We start from the raw sequence: 10881 nt of genomic DNA, 5'->3' as shown, positions 1-10881 counted from the left end.
CCCAGCATCAGTGCTGAGATGACCACCTCAACTTTGGCCAGTTGTGCTGAGGCTTGGGTGTCATCCTTTATCAAGGACATCGTACTAAGAGAGGGAAGGCAGCAGAATCCCACTGAGCTCCATCACATCAGATGATGGCATCCACTCAGAAGGTGGACAAACTTGACTGCTGGTCACTCAGTCGATCCCAAGGGGACTCAGAGACGGGTGACTTCCAGCAACACAGCCTGAGGATGAAGGAGGCCAGTGTTTCCTGCAGATGAGAATGGCAGGAGGTCCGGGTTTGACTCCATCCTGAGGCAAGGAGTTCTCTGCAGCTGTGCCAAGGTTGTGTGGTGCTGCTTCCCAAGGCCTGATGAACAAATGGGCATGAAAGCTCGTGGATATGGATGCAAAGCCCTCTGTTTCCAGAGGGTCCAGTATGTGGTCAGCAATCACTTACCTGTTGCTACACTGAATAGGGTCAAGAGGGGCAGGTTTGTTTTTTACATCAGAAGCCCATGGACTACTTATGGCCACCATATGCAACCAAGATAGTTCAGGAGTCATGGGAAGAGGTTGCTAAAGCATCCACAGTGTGTTCTCTGAGGGAATTCATAGGAGCAGCTGTTAATTTAAATTCGGACAGATTCAAGACTTGTTGCAGGAGGCTTCATTCAAGGTGGGTCAGTTTGCGAATGACAGCATCAGTGAGATTAAGTAAAATTTGTAAATAAGAAATATGTTGTCACCTGAACCCCAAGTAAAGAATTAAAGGGCTGTGCGCAGTCGCTCACACCTGTAATTCCAGAATTTTGGGAGGCTGAGGCAAGAGGATCGTTTCAGCCCAGGAGTTTGAGACCAGCCTGGGTAACATAGCGAGACCTTTTCTTTACAAAAAAATAAACAAAATTAGCTGAGTGTGGTGGCACACACCTGCAGTCCTAGCTACTTGGAAGGACGAGATGTGAGAATTGCTTGAGCTCAGGAAGTGGAGGCTGCAGTGAGTTGAAATCATGCCACTTCATACCAGCCTGGGTGACAGAGCAAGACTGTGCCTCCAAAAAACAAAACACAAATTAAGTAATATTAGGCTTGTATTAACATTGTGGATGCTGAGAGGATGAATAACTATTTTTTGAAAGTGTCAGGAATAGAGCAGCCACATGTTTACCAAGGAATTTTCAGGAATTGAAGCAAAGTGGCAGGGCCTTGCATTACTGTGTTGGGGAAAGGTCCATTCCCTTTGTGTAAGCCTCCTTGTATCTGCGTGTCCTTAGTGTGTAAAATGAATTTTCTCTGAGAATGATGTCATCAGTATAATGTCACACATGTGCTCCTGTAGAAAGGTGGCTGCAGTGAGATCTTGTCTGTGAAGATTGCATGCAATGACAAGGCTGCTGAGACACTCCGTGGGTCGCCTGGTCCCTTCAGAGATGAAGGCAGCCTATGACTGGGACTGTTAAAATAAGCACAAAAAGAACATGGTAGTCAAATCTGTAACAACAAAATATTTATCAGTTGCATCAATATATATAGGTTTATTGTAAGGAATTGGCTCATGTGGTTATGGAGGCTAAGAAGTCCCAGGACCTGCAGTCAGCAAGCTGGAGAACCAGGACTGCCAATGTTGGAGTTCTAGTCCAAGCCTAAAGTCCTGAGAACCAGGAAAGCTGCTGGCATAAGTTACAGTCCACATCTGACTTCAAAGGCGAGAGAAGATCTACGTCACAGCTCTGAAATCATCAAAGAGAGTGAATTCTCTCTTCCTCTACCCTTGTGTTTTATTTGGGATTTAATGGATTGGATGAGGCCCACTCACACTGGGGAGGGCAACTACTTTACTAAGTCTACATATTCAAATGTTCGTCTCATCAAGGAACACCCTCACAGACACATCCAGAATGTTTACCCAAATATCTAGGCAACCCAACTTGGCAAATAAAATTAACCATCATAAGGTGAAAGATGTATACGATCTGAAGAGAAACCAGGGATGCAGGATGGTTAAACATCTGCAAGTCAATAAATGTGATACACCATACAAACAGAATTAAAAACAAAAATCACATGATCATCTCAGTACATGCAGAAAAAGGATTTGACAAAATCCAGCATCCCTTTATGCCTAAAACACTCAGCAAAATCGACATAGAAAAAGAATTTGACAAAATCCAGAATCCCTTTATGATTAAAACCCTCAGCAAAATCAACAGCGAAGGGACATACCTTAAGGTAATAAAAGCCACATAGGACAAACACACAGTCAACAATATATGGAATACGGAAAAGTTGAAATAATTCCCCCTGAGAACTGGAACAAGACAATGATGCCAACTTTCACCACTTCTATTCAACACAGTACTAGAAGTCCTTGCCAGAGCAATCAGATAAGAGAAATAAAGGGCATCCAAATCGGTAAAGAGGAAGTCGAACTGTCACTCTTTGCTGATGACATGATTGTATACCTAGAAAAGCCTAAAGACTCATCCCAAAAGCTACTAGAACTGGTAAATGAATTCAGCAAAGTTTCAGGATACAAAATTAATGTACACAAGTCAGAGGCTCTGCTATACAGTAACAGTGAACAAGCTGAAAATTGAATAAAAAACTCACCCCCTTTTACAATAGCTGCAATAAAAACCTTAGGAATATTATAATTTCTTTAATTATAATAGCATATTCCTATAATTGTCAATTGCATGCAATCTTTGCAGACAAAATCTTAATTATATCCGGAAAACTTAACCAAAGAGACAAAAGACCTCTACAAGGAAAACTACAAAACACTGCTGAGAGAAATCACAGATACAAACAAATGGAAACATATCCCATGCTCACGGATGGGTAAAATCAATATTGTGAAAACACCATACTGCCAAAAGCAATCTACAAACTCAATGCAATCCCCATTAAAGTACAAACATCAGTCTTCACAGAATTACAAAAATTCACATGGAACTAAAGAAGACATAGACGGGACATACTTTAAGGTAATAAAAGCCTGGAAACAAAAAAGAGTCTGTATAGCCAAAGAAAGACTAAGCAAAAAGAACAAATCTAGAAGCCGACTTCAAACTATAGTAGAAAGCCATCGTCACTAAAACAGCATGGTACTGGTATAAAAATAGCCATTTAGATCAATGGAACATATTAGAGAACCCAGAAATAAAGCCAAATACTTACAGTCATCTAATCTTCAACAAAACAAACAAAAACATAAAGCAGAGAAAGAATACCCTACTTGGGGAGGAGCCAAGATGGCCGAATAGAAACAGCTCCAGTCCACAGCTCCCAGCATGAGCGTCACAGAAGACGGGTGATCTCTGCATTTCCATCTGAGGTACCATGTTCATCTCACTTGGGAGTGCCAGACAGTGGGCTCAGGTCAGTGGGTGAGTGCACCGTGTGCCAGCCAAAGCAGGGGCAAGACATTGCCTCAATAGGGAAGTGCAAGGGGTCAGGGAGTTCCCTTTCCAGGGGTGACAGAAGGCACCTGGAAAATCCGGCCACTCCCACCCGAATACTGGGCTTTTCCGACGGGCTTAGGAAACGGTGCACCAGGAGATTTTGGCCCGCACCTGGATTAGAGGGACCTAGGCCCACGGAGTCTTGCTGATTGCTAGCACAGCAGTCTGAGATTAAACAGCAAGTCCGCAGAGAGGCTGGGGGAGGGGCGCCCGCCATTGCCCAGGTTCCCTTAGGTAAACAAAGCAGCCGGGAAGCTCGAACATGGTGGAGCCCACCACAGCTCAAGGAGGCCTGCCTGACTCTGTAGGCTCCACCTCTGGGGGCAGGGCACAGACAAACAAAAAGACAGCAGTAACCTCTGCAGACTTTAAAGTCCCTGTCTGACAGCTTTGAGGAGAGCAGTGGTTCTCCCAGCATGCAGCTGGAGATCTGAGAATGGGCAGACTGCCTCCTCAAGTGGGTCCCTGACCCCTGAACCCCAAGCAGCCTAACTGGGAGGCACCCCCCAGCAGGGGCAGACTGACACATCAAACGGCCAGCCAGGTACTCCAACAGACCTGCAGCTGAGGGTCATGTCTGTTAGAAGGAAAACTAACAGAAAGGACATCCACACCAAAAACACATCTGTACATCACCATCATCAAAGACCAAAAGTAGATAAAACCACAAAGATGGGGAAAAAACACAGCAGAAAAACTGGAAACTCTAAAAAGCAGAGAACCTCTCCTCCTCCAAAGGAAAGCAGTTATTCACCAGCAACGGAAGAAAGCTGGATGGAGAATCACTTTGACAAGCTGAGAGAAGAAGTCTTCAGACGATTAAATTACTCCGAGCTACGGGAGGATGTTCAAACCAAAGGCAAAGAAGTTGAAAACTTTGAAAAAAATTTAGAAGAATGTAAAACTAGAATAACCAATACAGAGAAGTGCGTAAAGGAGCTGATGGAGCTGAAAACCAAGGCTCGAGAACTACGTGATGAATGCAGAAGCCTCAGGAGCTGATGCAATCAAATGGAAGAAAGGGTATCAGCCCTGGAAGATGAAATGAATGGAATGAAGTGAGAAGGGAAGTTTGGAGAAAAAAGAAAAAAAAAGAAACGAGCAAAGCCTCCAAGAAATGTGGGACTATGTGAAAAGACCAAATATACGTCTGATTGGTGTACCTGAAAGTGACGGGGAGAATGGAACCAAGATGGAAAACACTCTGCAGGATATTATCCAAGAGAACTTCCCCAATCTAGCAAAGTAGGCCAACATTCAGATTCAGGAAACACAGAGAACAACACAAAGATACTCCTCGAGAAGAGCAACTCCAAGACACATCATTGTCAGATTCACCAAAGTTGAAATGAAGGAAAAAATGTTAAGGGCAGCCAGAGACAAAGGTCGGGTTACCATCAAAGGGAAGCCCATCACACTAACAACGGGTCTCTCGGCAGAAACCCTACAAGCCAGAAGAGAGTGGGGGCCAATATTCAACGTTCCAAAAGAAAAGAATTTTCAACCCAGAATTTCATATCCAGCCAAATTAAGCTTCATAAGTGAAGGAGAAATAAAATACTTTACAGACAAGCAAATGCTGAGAGATTTTGTCACCACCAGGCCTGCCCTAAAAGAGCTCCTGAAGGAAGCACTAAATATGGAAAGGCACAACCGGTACCAGCCACTGCAAAATCATACCGAAATGTAAAGACCATCGAGACTAGGAAGAGACTGCATCAACTACCGAGCAAAATAACCAGCTAACATCATAATGACAAGATCAAATTCACACATAACAATATTAACTTTAAATGTAAATGGACTAAATGCTCCAATTAAAAGACACAGACTGTCAAATTGGATAAAGACTTAAGACCCATCAGTGTGCTGTATTAAGGAAACCCATCTCACGTGCAGAGACACATATAGGCTGAAAATAAAAGGATGGAGGAAGATCTACCAAGCAAATGGAAAACAAAAAAAGGCACGGGTTGCAATCCTAGTCTCTGATAAAGCAGACTTTAAACCAACGAAGATCAAAAGAGACAAAGAAGGCCATTACATAATGGTAAAGGGATTAATTCAACAAGAAGAGCTAAGTATCCTAAATATATGTGCACCCAATACAGGAGCACCCAGATGCATAAAGCAAGAGAAAGCAGGAAAGATCCAAAATTGACACTCTAACATCACAATTAAAAGAAGTAAAAAGCAAGAGCAAACACATTCAAAAGCTAGCAGAAGGCAAGAAATAAGTAAAATCAGAGCAGAACTGAAGGAAATAGAGACACAAAAAACCCTTCAAAAAATTAATGAATCCAGGAGCTGGTTTTTTGAAAGGATCAACAAAATTGACAGACTGCTAGCAAGATTAATAAAGAAAAAAAGAGAGAAGAATCAAATAGATGCAATAAAAAATCATGAAGGTGATATCACCACTGACCCCTCAGAAATACAAACTACCATCAGAGAATACTACAAACACCTCTATGCAAATAAACGAGAAAATCTAGAAGAAATGGATAAATTCCTAAACACATAAACCCTCCCAAGACTAAACCAGGAAGAAGTTGAATCTCTGAATAGATCAATAACAGGAGCTGAAATTGTGGCAATAATCAATAGCTTACAAACTAAAAAAAGTCCAGGACCAGATGGATTCACAGCCGAATTCTACCAGAGGTACAAGGAGGAACTGGTATCATTCCTTCTGAAACTATTCCAATCAACAGAAAAAGAGGGAATCCTCCCTAACTCATTTTATGAGGCCAGCATCATCCTGATACCAAAGCCGGGCAGAGACACAACCAAAAAAGAGAATTTTAGACCAATATCCTTGATGAACATTGATGCAAAAATCCTCAATAAAATACTGGCAAACAGAATCCAGCAGCACATCAAAAAGCTTATCTACCATGATCAAGTGAGTTTCATCCCTGGGATACAAGGCTGGTTCAATATATGCAAATCAAAAAATGTAATCTAGCATATAAACAGAATCAAAGACAAAAACCACATGATTATCTCAATAGATACAGAAAATGCCTTTGACAAAATTCAACAACCCTTCATGCTAAAAACTCTCAATAAATTAGGTATTGATGGGGCATATCTCAAAATAATAAGAGCTATCTATTACAAACCCACAGCCAATATCATACTGAATGGGCAAAAATTGGAAGCATTCCCTTTGAAAACTAGCACAAGACAGGGATGCCCTCTCCCACCACTTCTATTCAACATAGTGTTGGAAGTTCTGGCCAGGGCAATTAGGAAGGAGAAGGAAATAAAGGGTATTCAATTAGGAAAAGAGGAAGTCAAATTGTCCCTGTTTGCATATGACATGATTGTATATCTAGAAAACACAGTTGTCTCAGCCAAAAATCTCCTTAAGCTGATAAGCAACTTCAGCAAAGTCTCAGGATACAAAATCAATGTACAAAAATCACAAGCATTCTTATACACCAATAACAGACAAACAGAGAGCCAAATCATGAGTGAACTCCCATTCACAATTGCTTCAAAGAGAATAAAATACCTAGGAATCCAACTTACAAGGGATGTGAAGGACCACTTCATGGAGAACTACAAACCACTGCTCAAGGAAATAAAAGAGGATACAAACAAATGGAAGAACATTCCATGCTCATGGGTAGGAAGAATCAATATCGTGAAAATGGCCATCCTTCCCAAGGTAATTTAAGATTCAATGCCATCCCCATCAAGCTACCAATGACTTTCTTCACAGAATTGGAAAAAACTACTTTAAAGTTCATATGGAAACAAAAAAGAGCCCGCATCACCAAGTCAATCCTAAGCCAAAAGGACAAAGCTGGAGGCATCACACTACCTGACTTCAAACTATACTACAAGGCTACAGTAACCAAAACAGCATGGTACTGGTACCAAAACAGAGATATAGATCAATGGAACAGAACAGAGCCGTCAGATATAATGCCACATATCTACAACTATCTGATCTTTGACAAACCTGACAAAAACAAGAAATGGGGAAAGGATCCCCTATTTAATAAATGGTGCTGGGAAAACTGGCTAGCCATATGTAGAAAGCTGAAACTGGATCCCTTCCTTACACCTTATACAAAAATCAATTAAAGATGGATTAAAGACTTAACCGTTAGACCTAAAACCATAAAAACCCTAGAAGAAAACCTAGGCATTATCATTCAGGACATAGGCATGGGCAAGGACTTCATATCTAAAACACCAAAAGCAATGGCAACAAAAGTGAAAAGTGACAATTGAGATCTAATTAAACTAAAGAGCTTCTGCACAGCAAAAGAAACTACCAGCAGAGAGAATAGGAAACCTACAGAATGGGGGGAAAATTTTCGCAACCTACTCATCTGACAAAGGGCTAATATCCAGAATCTACAATGAACTCAAACAAATTTACAAGTAAAAAACAAACAACCCCATCAAAAAGTGGCAAAGGACATGAACAGACACTTCTCAAAAGAAGACATTTATGCAGCCAAAAGACATATGAAAAAATGCTCATCATCACTGGCCATCAGAGAAATGCAAATCAAAATGACAATGAGATACCATCTCACACAAGTTAGGATGGTGATCAGTAAAAAGTCAGGAAACAACAAGTGCTGGAGAGGATGTGGAGAAATAGGAACACTTTTACACTGTTGGTGAGACTGTAAACTAGTTCAACCATTGTGGAAGTCAGTGTGGCGATTCCTCAGGGATCTAGAACTAGAAATTCCATTCGACCCAGCCATCCCATTTCTGGGTATATACCCAAAGGGCTATAAATCATGCTGCTATAAAGACACATGCACACATATGTTTATTGCGGCATTATTCACAATAGCAAAGACTTGGAAGCAACCCAAATGTCCAACAATGATAGAATGGATTAAGAAAATGTGGCACATATACACCATGGAGTACTACGCAGCCATAAAAATGATGAGTTCATGTTCTTTGTAGGGACATGGATGAAATTGGAAATCATCATTCTCTGTAAACTATCGCAAGAACAAAAAACCAAACACCACATATTCTCACTCATAGGTGGGAATTGAACAATGAGAACACATGGACACAGGAAGGGGAACATCACAGTTCGGGGACTGTTGCGGGGTGGGGGTGGTGAGGGATAGCATTGGGAGATATACCTAATGCTAGATGACGAGATGGTGGGTGCAGCTCACCAGCATGGCACATGTATACCTATGTAACTTACCTGCACATTGTGCACATGTAGCATAAAACCTAAAGTATAATAATAATAATAATATAAATTAAAAATACAAATAAATAAAAAAATAGATAAAACTCTAAAAAAAAAAAAAGAATACCCTACTCAATAAATGGTGCTGTGATAAATGGCAAGCCACACATAGAAGAATGAAAGAGGATGCTCATTTCTCACCCTGTTCATAAATCAACTCAAGATGGATCAAGGACTTAAATCTCATACCTGAAACCATAAAAATTCTAGAAGACGACATTGGAAAAACCTTCTAGACATTGGCTTAGGCAAAGACTTTATGACCAATAACCCAAAAAGCAAATGCAACTAAAACAAAGACAAATAGATGAGACTTAATTAAACTAAAAGGCTTCTGTGCAGTGAGAGAAATAATCAGCAGAGTAAACAGATAACCTACAGAGTGGGAGAAAATCTTCACAATCTGTACTTCTGATTAAAGGACTAATACCCAGAATCTGCAAGGAACTCAAACAAAACATCAAGAAAAACATCCCATCAAAAAGTGGGCTAAGGACATGAACAGAGAATTCTCAAAAGAAGATAAGCAACTGGCCAGCAAACACATGAAAAAATGCTCAACATAACTAATTATCAGGGAAATGCAAATGAAAACCACAATACAATATGATACCCCTTCACTCCTGCAAGAATGGTCATAATCAAAAAATAAAAAACTCATAGATGTTGGCATGGATGTGGTAAAAAGGGAACACATGTACACTTTTTGGAGGGAATGTAAGCTAGTACAACAGCTATGGAAAACAGGAGATTTCCAAAGAAGTAAAAGCAGATCTATCATTTGATCCAGTAATTCCACTCCTGGGTATCTACTCAGAGGAAAATAAGTCATTATATGAAAAAGATACTTGCACACCATGTTTATAGCAGCACAATAAGCAATTGGAAGAATTTGAAACCAGCCTAAATGCCCATCAATCAGTAAGTGGATAAAGAAAATGTGGTATAAATATTTACCTCATGGAATAACACTCAGCCATAAGGTGGAATGAAATAATGCATTCACAGCAACCTGGATGAAACTGGACACCATTATTCTAAGTGAAGCAACTTAGGAATGGAAAACCAAACATTGTATGTTCTCATTCATAAGTGAGAGCTAAGCTATGAGGATGCAAAGGCATAAGAATGATACAATGGTCTTCGGGGACTCAGGGAAAGGCTGGGACTGGTGGGGTGGGTGTGGTGAGGGATAAAACACTACACATTGGGTACAGTGTACACTGCTTTGGTGATGGGTGCACCACAAATCTCAAAAATCACCACTGAAGGACTTATTCCTGTAACTAAACACCACATGTTTCCCAAAAACCTATTTAAATAAAAAAGAAAACCATCATATTCCCCCAAAACCTATTGAAATAAAAGAAAAAGTTAACCACAATATTAGGCATTGGGTAGGAGGGCCTTAATGGATGAGAGCACTGCAGTCACATTACAGCAATGCATTGTGAAACACCATTTATTATTTGCAGGTTTAAGAACAGACCAAATTCTACTGCAAAACGTTGAAGCAATGAGTATTATCACCCTTCACTAATTAATTAAGTCTTATATAATAAGTTTTATTTATTTGAAGTCATGTTGTAATTTGTGTTGGACCATATTTGCTAATTTATCAAGATGAGGAGGCTAGGCAAGATGGCTCACACCTGTAATCCCAGCACTTTGGGAGGCCGAGGCAGGAGGATTGCTTGAGGCCAGAAGTTAGAGACCAGCCTAGGAAACATAGCAAGACTCAACTTCTATAATTTTTTTTAATTGGCTGTGTTGGTGCATGCCTGTAATCTCAGCTACTTGGAAGGCTAAAATGGGAGGATTGCTTGAGCCCAGGAGTTCAAGACAGCAATGAGCTATGATTGTGCCACTGCACTTCATTCAGCCTGGGTAATGGAGCAAGACCCCATCTCTAAAAAAATGAAAAATTAAAAATAAATCAAATTAAAAAAACAAGAGAGGGAGTTCTGTAAGGTTACGTTTGGTGAAGTCAATGTGTAAGTGCAAATGATTTAATATCAATTTGTTACTCATTAGGTCAGAGCCTCCAGGTCCCCTATGGACAAAGGCTTCTATGACTATGGGAAATTTAGTCAAGGTAATAAATGTGAGGCATAACTATGTGTCCCCTATTCTATATGCAGTTACTCTGCTAGGATTAGGGGATGCAATGTTTAAATTTAA

General features: G+C 40.5%; 1 protein-coding gene across 2 annotated transcripts in view; it reads right to left on the bottom strand.

Annotated features, from left to right (window-relative positions):
• Positions 1-468: 468 nt before the first annotated feature.
• LOC129057906 (protein FRG1-like) overlaps positions 469-10881 on the bottom strand; it is a 44138-nt gene continuing 33725 nt past the window's right edge. Inside the window, exon 5 of one of the 2 annotated variants that reach the window (XM_063715351.1) lies at positions 469-1438. In XM_063715351.1, the coding sequence (XP_063571421.1) occupies positions 1294-1438 (145 nt within the window). In that variant the 3' untranslated portion in view covers positions 469-1293. The remainder of the gene's footprint in view (positions 1439-10881) is intronic. The other variant, XM_063715353.1, reaches the window with a different exon arrangement.

Source organism: Pongo abelii, chromosome 15 (assembly GCF_028885655.2).
Source record: "Pongo abelii isolate AG06213 chromosome 15, NHGRI_mPonAbe1-v2.0_pri, whole genome shotgun sequence".
NCBI lineage: Eukaryota > Metazoa > Chordata > Mammalia > Primates > Hominidae > Pongo > Pongo abelii.
The sequence above is the reverse complement of the archived record's forward strand: the minus strand, read 5'-3'. Positions and strand labels throughout refer to the sequence as shown.